The sequence below is a fragment of the Notothenia rossii genome (assembly GCF_949606895.1).
Source record: "Notothenia rossii genome assembly, chromosome: 6".
Taxonomy (NCBI): Eukaryota; Metazoa; Chordata; class Actinopteri; order Perciformes; family Nototheniidae; genus Notothenia; species Notothenia rossii.
Window position 1 is genome coordinate 55040840 of NC_136909.1, and position 13093 is coordinate 55053932.

At 40.0% G+C, this 13093-nt stretch overlaps 1 protein-coding gene and 1 long non-coding RNA gene across 3 annotated transcripts; one reads left to right on the forward strand and one right to left on the reverse strand.

Annotated features, from left to right (window-relative positions):
* Positions 1 to 625: 625 nt before the first annotated feature.
* Positions 626 to 2140, forward strand: LOC307042587. Of its 2 annotated transcripts, XR_013809177.1 has the most exons (5): positions 626 to 667; positions 1060 to 1152; positions 1259 to 1369; positions 1518 to 1794; positions 2102 to 2140. It is a non-coding gene; the product is annotated as an uncharacterized lncRNA (long non-coding RNA). The 2 variants fall into 2 exon arrangements; XR_013809178.1 differs by lacking the exon at positions 626 to 667 and having other exon boundaries at positions 738 to 1152.
* A 296-nt stretch (positions 2141 to 2436) lies between these two features.
* LOC307042588 (uncharacterized protein) lies at positions 2437 to 6571 on the reverse strand. Its single transcript, XM_079686557.1, has 9 exons — positions 6482 to 6571; positions 6339 to 6392; positions 6161 to 6232; positions 5977 to 6048; positions 4982 to 5144; positions 4717 to 4820; positions 4414 to 4558; positions 3386 to 3512; positions 2437 to 3079 (listed from the first exon to the last, which is right to left on the reverse strand). The coding sequence occupies exons 1-9, from the start codon at positions 6511 to 6513 to the stop codon at positions 2679 to 2681; spliced, it is 1170 nt and encodes a 389-aa protein (XP_079542683.1). The 5' UTR covers positions 6514 to 6571; the 3' UTR covers positions 2437 to 2678.
* Positions 6572 to 13093: the final 6522 nt, after the last annotated feature.

Sequence of the window (13093 nt, forward strand, 5' to 3'; positions counted from 1 at the left end):
AGCTCTTCAAGAGCTGTTTGGACTACTTAGGCAATATTTAGATTCAGAAGCCCCAAATACAGCAGTGGGATCAGTTATTGGTCTAAGAGGACGTCCTAAGTTTGAAATTGAGAGGCAGCAGTTGGTTGAGATGTTGGGGACAAACCTATTGGTGCCTTGCATTGCTAAGCTACTAGGTGTTTCTTCCAGCACAGTCTTTAGAAGGATGAGAGTTTGGCTTATCTGTTTCAGAAATGTATAGCTCCATCAGTGATGAGGAGTTGGATAACGTGGTCATATCCATCAAGAATGACATGCCCACTGCTGGATACCGAATGGTCAAAGGACGGTTGTTATCCATTGGTCTACGTGTACAATGGACAAGAATGGCTGCCTCAATGCATCGAGTGGATTCCATAGGCATCCTCTCCAGACTGGCTAGTCTGGGCTGTGTTGTGAGGAGAACATATTCATTGCGAGGGCCTCTGTCGCTTGTGCACGTGGATACCACCCAAAAATTGATACAGTGGTATTTATATTTCGCTAAGTGATTAAGAAATAATCTCTTTGTAATGTCCCAGTTTTGGAGAATCAGTGTTTCAATTCCAGAGTGCTATAACAGTTTGTTCTTTGGTTTTCCAGTTATAAAATTGTCTTATTTTGTGGAGTGGACGGGTATTCGAGAAAGGTAAGACTGCATTTCACTTCAGTAGACACACATTAAATAAACATGTATTTTTTGTACGAGTTTACGACTAGCTACTTATAACCACAAAAGAGGTCCCAACGCTGTGTCCTGGCTTTGCTTAAGGAATTTGGTCCAAATGGAGAAAGTGTATGGACTAAAAAGGAAGCAGCAAAGTCAAAGTAGATATAAAGGAGATTTTGTGCATTGTCTATTTTTGCTGCACAAGTATTATGAGTCAGTATACTGTATGTCAGTATTGTTTGCTTATTTCTATTGCAACAGGAATTCTTTAATCTCTGCCTTTTTCCCCCTGTAATACACAGTTTAACAGAATGTTGCCTAGTTATTGTGTGTAATTGCCCTATTCTTAAATATTCTCTGCTTTTCTGCAGCTAATCTGCTTGGGTGCTTCGACCTAACAACCGTGCGTCAACAGCCTATGGCTTCTTCTTAGAGGCAACACAAAGACATGGAGTGCCTTTAAGGTGAATTCACAGAAAAAAGCACTCTTTGGACAACTAGATCAATACTGTGAAACTTTTGGATGAGTATTTTCTTTGACAGTCCTTTGGTCAACGGTGTACATTTCAGGGTCAGAGGAGACCAAGGAGTAGAAAACGTACAGATCGCGAGATTCATGTTTTCGGTTCGCGGCACCGACCGTGGAAGCTTCATCTCTGGTAAAAGTGTTCATAACCAGAGGTAAATTGCAGCATCTTTAGTAACTCAATTAGTGAGGTGAACTTATCTGATGTGTAGACCAAGCACCTTGCACTTAGCGCATGCTAGGCCAGCATGAAAATAGATCACTTGAACTGGTTTTCCCTAAACCATTTATTTTCATCCATAGGATTGAGCGTCTTTGGCGTGATGTACGAGTCATTGTCATCAACAAGTACTCTGCGATACTGCTTTCCCTCGAAGAGGATGGTCTGCTCAACATCTCATCAACAGACGACCTCTTCTGTGTGCACTACATCATTCTTCCCCGACTTCAGATGGACTTGGGGATTTTTACAGAAGGCTGGAACCATCATCCACTCAGCACTGAACGGAACCAATGTCCAGAGCAGTTATGGCAACTTGGACTGATGCAGACAAACATTGATCAGCCGGAGAGCCCAGAGGTATTGATCTCGTTTCAGTATTACATTACATGTCACTTGTTAGACGCTTTTATCCAAAGCGACTTACATACTCAGTACTGTGGGCAATCCCACGATAGTAATTACTTACCATTTACTTTGTGTAATATACATTGTCAAAAGATTACTTTCTTTCCCTACTCTTGGCATGACCATTTTCTGGGCATTTTATTCAGTTTGTGTTATTTTAACTACAAAAATAACAAACTATTACTTGATGTCATTGTTCCACATTGTTTTAAGACATTTATTTCACCAAAGTGTTCAAAACCTCTGTTATGGTTATTAGGAGCCAGATGTTGACTGGGAAATTGCTGCTGACCACGATAGAGAAGAAGAGGATGCAGGGATTGTCGTCCCCGAATTCGACTGCCCTTAGAGTCCAGAAGACACAACTGAACTTCAATCAGTATTTCAGCAAATTGACCCAAACACTCCGGTCAAGGAACTGTACTTACTCTGCCGTGAGTATGTAGCTGAAAGATGTGGCTCTTAAGAAATACAGCTCCCTTGAATGACACAGATGAGGTAAAAGTAAAATTCCTGTGTTCAAAGTGTTACTTCAGTACCAAGAGTAAAATAAGTCATGATGCCGATTTCAGGATAGAGTAAAGTTACTTGGCACAACTGGTGACTGGGTTTTTATTCCATTAAATTGAAACAATTGACACAAAATACAGCTCAAAACTATAATGGTTCCCCAACTTCACCATTTGTTTCCAAAACATTTTGACTAGAACAGTATGTCACTTGAAAGTTTGACTGTATTCTCATCTTGAACAAATGAAAACAAATGAAAACTTTGTCAAATAAAGTGCAATAAAGACTGTCTAACCCTAACCCAGAAAACATCGATTCTATGACTCTTATGAGCGGCTAAACTCCCTGCTATTCATAACAGCCTGTGTTATGATGCTCAGGAACTCTGGATATGAGCCGAGGTGCCTTGTCGGAAAGGTAATGGAGTTGGAGCATGCATTCACTACGGGAAAGCATAGCGTGTGTGTACCATAGTGCACGCTGCAATCATGGTCGGACTCAATTAAGATTTTAAACATCTCTCTCTCTGTTGAGGTGATGGGGACGTGTGCCTGCCCCGTAAGCCATTGAAGGAAGCAACCAACAGTGATCTTGGGTTTTTCCTTCATCTCCTCTTCATCTTTTGCCGCTTCACCTGTAGACTCTGTCTCTCTTGAGTCTCTTTCATCACTCTCTGTTATCTTCACAGGGGTCCCCCTCTCTTCAACCACGAAGCTCTTTTCTTCCTCTAAAAACAAGTTGAAAATGAATACAAAGAAATGCATATATTCACCTAAGCAATGTCAATAAATATGGCTATTGTTTTTAAATTGTTTTTTTATGTGGATATTTTGAAGAAGAAAACCTCATTAGCCAGTCCTGCTTTAGTTATCATTGTTTCATCGCAACCATCATGATGCAAAGTTGTGTTTAAACTGAGACATGTAAACATGAATAAAAAGGGTATGCAAAGCTGTCATTGAGTTGCCTGTCGTAATCGGGGGTGAAATTCAAGAACAAATACGTTTATAAAATGTCAGGGCAGTAGTATCACCTTCTTCTTCAATGTGTTGGATGAAGTCTTGTAAAAAGTTAACAATCTTTGATTCCCTCTGGCGTCGCAGGGAGCCCAGCTCGCTGAAGACTGGAGATATGGCTCCCATCAGGGATTCAGCATCCGGCTTGGAGAGAGGAAAAAACAATGATGTATGCTCAAAGTTGGATGAGCTTAACCCTTTAATTGCCAGACCAAGAAAAAAAACTATGGAAAAATTATTTGTTTGCTTTTTTTTATCAAATGGGACACACATAGCACATAAAAAAAAAAGGTATCAATATTGATATTGATATAAAAAGTAATGTTAAATGTTTTTCATAATAATAAAAAAAACGATCTCATCTTACTGTAGATGCTGAATTGGCCTAACAGGAAACCACTGGCCTAACAGCAAATGTCTATATTCTGTGTTGGCCTAACTTGCTCATCTGTGTGCAACTTTGGGCTGTATGCCATGCATGAAAGCTGCTATATAAATTATTATCACTCTTTCACTCTGAGACTCATAAGGCAGTATAGATGTAGTAATAATGTAATATAAGATTTCGTAATATTACAATGAATCTATCTATTTACCATATTGTATTGGAAAAAATCTCTGAAACTCTGAAAAAGTTATATTGCTAGTTTAGTTTGTTAAAACCTTTTTTGTGCATCAAGTTATCTAATTATGTTCAGTCAGTGCTCTGACATTAATGATATGGTCTGTCAAAAATGATATGGTTACCTTACAAAAGTTGACCAAAAAGAGTGATTTCTTCAGCAGTGATTTTTTAGCATGCCAACTTTCTCAGTGGAAAGCTGAATGGCTTTCTGTTCTAACCACAGTGACATCTAGAGGTTGTTTTGTGCATAACATGTCAACCAAATGGTAGAGATGGCTGAATCAGGTAGAGTTAAACTTTTAAAACATTTTTTCAACAGGATATCAAGACACAAAATGTGCTCTACCAAATGGTGGCGCTGGCTGTTAAAGGGTTAAGGTTTGAAATTCAGTGGTAAAATCAGCTAGACATAATACTGACCTTTTCATGAAGGCCAGCGACGAACAGATCCCTGAAATGCTGTGGTTGTTGTACTATCATCTCACACAAGCCATACAGCTTCATGCCTGAGCATATCTGCTGCAGCATTGGTAGAGTGCGGACCGATGAGTGCAAGATAATTGCCCTATAATTCAGTAACAGATAACAGCAATAATATAAAATCATACATAAAAAAGGGAAAGAGTGACTGCACACTCAATATGAAGTATGAGTGTAAAGGAATAATTGATTGGTTTTAAACATGGGTTGTTATGGGTTAAATCACTTAGCATATGTACATACTTTATTATGTCTTCCTTCCTCTCCCACGTTGCAGGACCACTGTACCCGCATGCTGTTATCCGATCCAGAAGGTCGTACATAGCTTCAGGTTCAGCTATCTCAACCTTTGCAATTAGAAAAACAGTATCACACAGTAAGTCATGGGAGCCTTAGCTTATTTTAAGAATTAGAAAATATTCACACTACAAAGAGGTGTGTGTGTCAACCATACTAAAACAAACGTCATGTTATATGAAGGAGTATCTGAGGAGAAGACAAATATTACCTCTTCCATAAGCTGGCTGAGCTCTGGATCAGTCACATCTTCCTTGGCAATGGAATCTCTATCAATCTCCCCAGTGGATATGTATCCATAGCACCACTCTCTGAAAAAGTTAGGTGGAGGACCACCTTGTACTATACTGACTGCCATAATCTCTCCAGCTGTCCTGCATTAACAAAGTTTAATCAATGCATAGACATTATTAATAAATGAAATAAACATCGAAAAGACATTGCAGAACACAATTCTACATCCTTGAAATGCTCTTTGTGGTAGTCAGTAATTGAGTACTTGGGGGTTTTCCCTGTACTCCCTCCCTGAAAAAACTTCCTTTCAACACCTGCCATCATTTCTATAATTGAAAGGAAAAGTGGATCAATACATTGATAATCTCAATTAGACCACTGTATATGTTAAAGAACAGCACGCGTCATGCAAAGCCCTTAACCTGTGCAAGCACAGAAATTGCATGCAACCAGAGAACCGCCACACACTTAGGAATATTTTCATTTATTATAAGGAGGTAAACATATACCTGTTAAGAATTCTTTCCTGAGAGCCCCATGGTCAATTCCAGACTCTCCAATGAAAGACACTCAGAGTTTTTTTTTGGGAGAAGACCTATTCTGACGTCTCCACTGCCCTAAACCCCTTTCAAACATGTCCTCCCTAGTGACACTAACATTAAAGAGTGTCGTTGTGTCCACTCGTCCACTAAGTGTTTCGATGGCTTCAGCAAGACTTGAAGGAAACAATTAGAAGTTGATTAGACAACTGGATCCAAAACGTTTTCCCTTAAGAGACCCCTTTTGTATCATTGAGTAAACTGACGACCCCTGACTGATGTAAAGTGGCGTCTTTTAAATGATATTCAAGGATTAACAATAACAATGCAGGGCAACTGATGAACAGTACAATTAACACAAATAGTGAACACAATAACTGCAGGACGTTTTTGTTTAAAATAAGCAATTACAGGTGCATTTTAAGCATATTACCTTTTATCTCGCCCTGTCAGTTCTTCACTGGCATGTTCTTCCAAATTTATAATTTGTGTCGACTGCAATGTACTGATGAGGGAAAAAAATATTTCAATGGGGCATGCCTTAATCATGGTTTACAATATCTAACACTGCAAGAAAAAAGTATATAAAGAATGTGCATAATAGGAGAAAAGAAAACCTTTCTCTACAAGTGCTGGCATGTATTTCAACCAAATACTCAGGAAATAACTGAGCACAATGGACAGGCCACCTTTAAAAATACAGAAAAGCAGAGCAAATATTCAAGTGAATTACTGAGACGCAGAAACCTTCATCATCTGCAATAATGTAATTGATAAATAATGCCCTGATTTTACCTTAATATCGATTTTAGAACAGGAGGTCCTACACGGGAGCACACTTGGAGAAGCCTATAATAAAATGTAGAAAGACTGCCAATTAATGACACATACAATGAAAATTGTTCAGAAACAAACACCTACAATATTAGTGAGCTTACATTCCCAGGATTGCTTGTAGCTGGAGACTCATCTAAATCTGGGTCCAGATCCTGAAAATCGGAACCAGTTAAAAAAGCTGTCGATTCAGGATGATAATGATCCTGCATAGTTATTTGTGGAATAACATTAGCGGTTCCAGATCCATGCGGTCAGAACAGCTGCTTGGTTCACACTCTTGTGCATGTAAAGCCAACAGCTGGACAGGCATGCTTAGATGACACGTGGCACATCTGGCTTTTGGCATATTTTCGAACTCCTTCGATGAGTAGGGCAAGGGGGAGGTGTCCAAAGTGTCCTGGATGGGCATTATATAGAGACAGCCTTTTCCACCTTACGCTTTGGCAAGGTAGGCCCCCGTGTAACCCTCTGCGTCAGGTGCCAAAACACTTAATTTCCGCTGACCTGATCCTCCTATGTGGGAATACAAACAAGTTGATGTTATTTAATGCACAGAATGTTCTAGGGGAGGCAGTTGATTTTAACAAGATGCACACTTGCAGTGTTAGGCTTTCTCATGGATTGCTAAAAACAAGAGGGTAGGTAAATATGCTAACCATCAAGGGCATTAATGAGCTATTATAAGAGCAGCTATTGTAGGAGAAGAAAGAGGGTATAAATAGGATTTAACTGCAGAAATACTAGACCACAGTTGAATTTAATAAGGGAGATTGTATCTTGCCAGCAGCTTTATGTAGCATCCAGGCCCCTTCCAATGGTACCATTTTGGAATATGATACCATAAGTATATATGATATCTATGTGAGAAGAGCAAAACAAGTGTGCAGTTAGAACTATAACCCTCCACACATGTCACCACTGTTGAAGCTGATTTGTGACCAGTAGTACTTTAGTGGATTGGGAAACTACAGTAATACATAAAAAATGTCCCCAAATTGGGATCAATAAAGTGCTTCTTATATTATCTTGACTCCTTCCCTCATTATTTGTTCTATCTTACCTGGGAGTGGTCAGCATTTTTGGGGATATTGAGAGTCCTCCTGCCAAGTCCAGCCTGGAGAAGGACCATTTCATCCGATGACTTTGGTGTTCTTTCTGTGCTCTTATTGAGCAGAAAGAACTGGATTGGGGTTGACCTAACAGCCCTTCTTTTGGGAGATGGGGTATAACTTTTACCCGATTTGAATAGGCCGGGGAAAGCCCTGAGGAGTTGAAAACAATGTGTAAGAGAGGCATTTAAGAAGCAATATATTCATTCTAAACAATCTGAAGAGCGTTAATTTCTATGAAAAAATACCCTGAATTATAGTCAATTGCCGAGTTATTACAATGGCAATTCAGTTCAGAACTATCTTTATTTCCTAACGGATCCAAACCTGACCATATTTTGGTCCACTGTATTTCCTGCTGTAGAAGGAAAGCCAGGGGTCCTTTGTTGCTTCTGCCCCTGGACTGCCTGACGCTGCCTTGTCCCAGCCTGCTGCCTGTTGCCAAGAGCAGACTGCTGCTGTCCCTGTATAGTAGGCTGTCTGTTGCCCACCTCCACCTGCTCTCCCTGAACCTGTACTTCATCTGTGAACACAATTTAAAGATGTCTATGATTCCCTAGAATCTAAATAAACTGAGTACTAAATACGTAAAGTAGGTAGAATATATAAAGGCTTCATTAATTAAACATTACCCAGATAGTCACAAGGCCTGAAAATAAATAGAAGAAGAACAACAAGAAGATGAACCTTTAATTATCCCCCATGGGGAAATTCAGTTTTTCACTCTGGTTTTAATATAGGTTGGTAAAACTGTCACTGAAACACCTCGGCGTGCTTCCACCGGCCAAGACTGCACCTGTAATTTTTTGTAAACGACTGACCATTAGATGAATCTGTGAAGACAAGTGATCTCCCCCTAGTTTCACTTACGACTTTGAGAAGTTGGTTCAGCCAAGGCACTTCTCAGCAACTCAACGACACGCCTGGTAGCATTTTGTAACTCTATCTGTTAAAATAGATAGCATTTTTCATTTAATCATTTATTTCAATAGGGACAATGCACATAAATGAACACTTTAGACAAATAACGCTTCAAGTGTAAATGGATCATGTCTTCCTATACTGTCTATACCAGGGGTCGGCAACCTTTTTGATATGGAGTGCCATTTAAAAAAAAAAAATTATCAGCGTGCCAACGATCGAGAATTATCAACGGGGGGGGGGGTAGAGCAGCTTGACGCTCGTGAACTATCAGCAGGAGGAGCCTCGCTGCGGGGAAGCAGTGTGTGGACCTGTCAGCGCAACTTACATACATTTAACAAACACATTTAAATAATTGGTTTAAACGGCATAATAATAAGGACGATCGTCCGTTCTGTGATTCTCCAGAACACACATGTTATGATATTAGGGTCATGCAGAGTGAGATGAGATCGCTGTCCCTTTAAGAGAGAGAGAAAGAGGGGTGTGGCTTGTGCATGTGTGTTTGTGAATGGTAGAGCGACAGTGAGGGAACGTGTGTTTGTTTCTGGAAGTGAAACGAGGCAGCAGAAAAACAGAGGTCTGTGATGTATTTTGTGAAACAGAAGAACAGCTAAATAAATGCAAGGCCTCCTAAGAAGAGCTCGCCTCTCTCCAGTCATTTAAGCTAAAGTGGGTTATTGAACCTGAAGCTTGTTGCTTCTTCCCTCCTCGACTACGGTCTGGGAGCCGACAGGAAAGTTCAACACACAGATGGCCCTTTGTAGCATATTATTTCGATGAGAGATGAGCAGATCGCCACTGGGCTTTCAACTAAATACACAGCCAAGCAAAAACTGCGGCATTTGTACAGCTCCTTATGGGTACTGCAATTAGTGAAGTGCTTTCCTCCGTGGTGAAACGATCAGCACTGCACCACGGAGGAAAGCGGCAGAAAGTCACCTGGAGATAAAGAGAACGGGGCTGCGTTGCGTGCATGGCTTCCTTCTGCAGGTAACGGGGAGACGCGCTCTGGCGGCGGTCTCGTTCAGGATCCGAAAATACAATTTAAATATTTTGCACACTTATTCCTAGTGTGCCACTGGTTACGGTGCCGCGTGCCAATGCTGGCACGCGTGCCAGGGGTTGCCGACCCCTGGTCTATACTGTCTTGCTGTTTTTAAATTATTGTCTTGTTGTTGCGCACTGGCACTTTGACTTTGAGTCGATGTAATTTTGCTGTACTTGTTACAATGACAAATAAAGTATCTATCTATCTATCTATCTATCTATCTAAAACAGACACAAACAAGAAATAGTCAAATTAATTGTCACAATCACAGTGCAAAGACATGTCGTCTTGTTTATCCAGATCTGCTAACAGTTAACTTTAGCTAACTTTTATTTTTGCGGGCAGACAGCTGTGTCACTTTCTTCTTATACCGTGGCTTGTAAATAATGCAATGTAAATATCTTAAATGCCCGTCAAGCAGATAAAATGATAGTTATGTTAAACCATTGTTTTCTATATGCATAGCTAAAAGTACCGGTTTTTGTACGTACCTCCTTGTCGTCAGCCATTCTTCTTCTGCGGGGCTTTCCCGCTCCGATATCCCTCTTCATTTCAAAACGGCCAATCATAAAAGAGGAGGGGTGTAACCAATTAGATTTGGCGTTACTGGGACACGGTACGCCCACTTCCTAACATTTCTCCGCGCGCGAGAGCAGGCCAGATTTTCACGAGCAGAAGAGCAGGAATTGCTCGCGAGAGCGCAGGAGACCAAGGAGAGCTCATGTAGATGCTGCACATGCTCAAGGCATGTTTCTCCCCTGCAGGCTTCAATATTGCTCTCGCGCGAGTGCCGTTTTAGTGCTCGCGAAAATAATATATGTCCGCGGCTGCTTGACTTGTGCTCGCGTGGATCTCATATGCCCTCGCGATTTATGACAGAGATTTGCCGCCATAAACAACAAGGGAGAGGAAGACAGCTGACGATCTTCAGTCATAATTCAATGGGGTATGTAATTTATTTCATAAGACACTTTTTGTTATATTCCATGGAATGCTCTTAACGTCCCGATAGCAATGAATATATTAAATGCTTTGACAATAAATACATACACAAATTAATCTCTGGAAGCCGTAGCGCTGTAAAAAGCACGACCAATCATTTTAGCCGGCCCGGCTAAAATAACTGGATGGCCTACCTGCCTGTCAGCCTTCCATCTGTGCACAAATTTATCTCGTGGCCTCATTGATGATGTACGTTCGTGTGTGTTGGAGGAGGGGCTCTGTAAGGAAGTCTGAAGGAAGAGGCATATTTTTTCCGGTTGTGTATTTTCAAATGCTAGCGCACTCGAGCTGGTTTCTCCATTCTTACCTACCCTACCTTTAACTGTTTTTAGGGTGCAGCTATATGTTTTATTTATTTAAAAGTGGGCACATTTTAATTATATATTTTTTTCCTTCAAATGTGCAGAGGACTCCCCAAGTGCTGTGTCTAATTTATTTTAAAGTAGGCCTGTGTATTATTTGTAATTCTCCTTATAGGAGTTCTTTGTTTCTTATTAGAGGTTAACAGTTTTATATAATGTAATAAATAGCCTAATAAATGCAAAAAAACTGTAGTTTTTGTCTGATATAACAATAAATACAACTTTATTAGCTATCAAGCTATGAAATATGTTTTGCGGCTCCAGAAAAAAAAAAGTTTGGGAAAAAGGAGCAAAATGGCTCTTTTGGTCAAAAAGGTTGCAGACCCCTGCCATAGACCACCGTCTGGATTCCCCTGTGTCCTCCCTGGCAGCTCCATTGATTCCCTCTCTCCTTTCCTGCTGAAAGATGGTGAGTGTACTCAGGGACGAGGAGTCATTTAACCAGCCGCCAGTAGGAGTCAGGCTTTAGTTTATTTTATATCCATGAAGAAAAAGTTCATCTGCTTACAGTTCTGTTTCATATGGATTTTGAGAGGTATCCATATATCTCTTCATTTTGCTCTCAAAGTGCACCAGATTGATACATCTAACTTCAATATTAAAAAAAAAATGTTCTAAAATGTTCTAAAAATAGCACTTCTTTTTTTGGCACCCTGAGTCATTTTGTTTAAGTACAGTGAGCCTTTCTAAAAATATACAGTAAAGAGACAAACCCACCAGCATTATAGGATATACAATGATTTTGAGCCAAATACTTGTTTTTGGGCTGTATAAATAAATTGACTTGAAACAGTTGCTGATTTAGAGTACTGGCACCTTTTTTATTCCAATTCAAGCACTGACTATTTCACTATTTTTTCTGTGGATCTGTTTTATTGTGTTTATTGGTAGGACACGTTCGATTCCTGTTTTGAATAGTGTGCCGTTGATGGGTTTAATTCCATTTCAAAGCGCTTTTTGACGGTCCGTGTAAACTTCGAGCACTGCCACTCCAACATCCAATCACAGAGCTTGAGGATCACGGGGTTTGTCAAGCTAAGCACATGGTGTAGTCCCAAATGATAGCTGAGGATTCTGGGTAGTGTAGTGTCTTCTGCCATCCAAAAACTCTGAATCGAAGGGGAAAAATACAAAAGCATTGTACACAATTTAAACCAATCAATGTTGTGTAATTAACAAGGATAATTTGGTGTTTTTGAGTTGATGAGTAGTTCAGATATCACTGTAAAATCAATCGACAGTAAGGAGAATACTTACTTTCGGGTGTAAAATTCTCCGTTATCCAATGGGAATGGACTCTCGTAATACAATAAAGGGGACATGACCATTATCTTTTAAATAACGTTAACTAAAGAGAACAATCTATTTGACACAGCTGTAGCTCTGGCCTTCCTTAAAAACTAACTTAATTTAATAAAATTCACAGTTGTATTACACACAATGCACTGTTTTTTGAGAACAAAAATGTGTAACTAATGTAATTTTTACATTCTGAGTTACTACAAGCTATAAAATAGATTTTATATTCTAAAATAGAATAAAAGCTCACTGCGGGACGTTGTAGAAATCCGTGTGTGCACCACGACAAAAGAGCCTCATTCACTTTACATTGGGCTTTTTTGCGGGGTGCCGACACGTAAATGTAGCAGAATGCGTGACTCCACCACGCAATGCGGTGTTAAGGAGTCGTGGTGGAGTCACGCATTCTGGTGAGATCAGGTTGTCCCAAACGATAGCTGGGGATTCTGGGTAGTGTAGTGTCTTCGGAAACTGTAGTGTCTAAACTCCAAAAAAACTATTTTTTTCTCTGAATCGAAGGCTAAAAACACAAAAGTATTGTACACAATTTAAACCGATCAATATTGTGTCATTAACAAGGATAAACTGATATTTTTTAGTAGATGAGTAATGCAGATATAACTGTGTAGTCATTTGACAGTGAGGGTATATCCGATTTTATTATGAAAGCTTCGAGACCGGAAAAACTGTTTTCACCCATGCTAACTTTACATGGAAGCTGCATACACGTTCTCCTGGCGAGACCTCAAATCATCTTCGTAATATCTATCAAACTATAGATCCTACACATCGACTGGACGTGGATTCTCATGGTACAATTTACACTTCTCGCCAGAAATCGAATCAAAAAGCATTTTAATGGCCAAATTGTTCCAAAATTTAGGATTTTCCAGAGAGGGTTATTTGTGAATACACGTCCCTCCGGAGCGTTTGCAATGAACGGGCCGAGAGCATGTCGTTTCTTACACG

Bases quoted from the DNA above. Each gene is read 5' to 3' on its own strand.
- LOC307042588 (XM_079686557.1), bottom strand. From the start codon at position 6,513: ATGAGTCTCCAGCTACAAGCAATCCTGGGAAT. The intron at 6,393-6,481 runs GTAAGCTCACTA...ATTTTATTATAG, and splicing joins CTACAAGCAATCCTGGGAAT to GCTTCTCCAAGTGTGCTCCC. The intron at 6,233-6,338 runs GTAAAATCAGGG...GTATTTTTAAAG, and splicing joins GTTCTAAAATCGATATTAAG to GTGGCCTGTCCATTGTGCTC.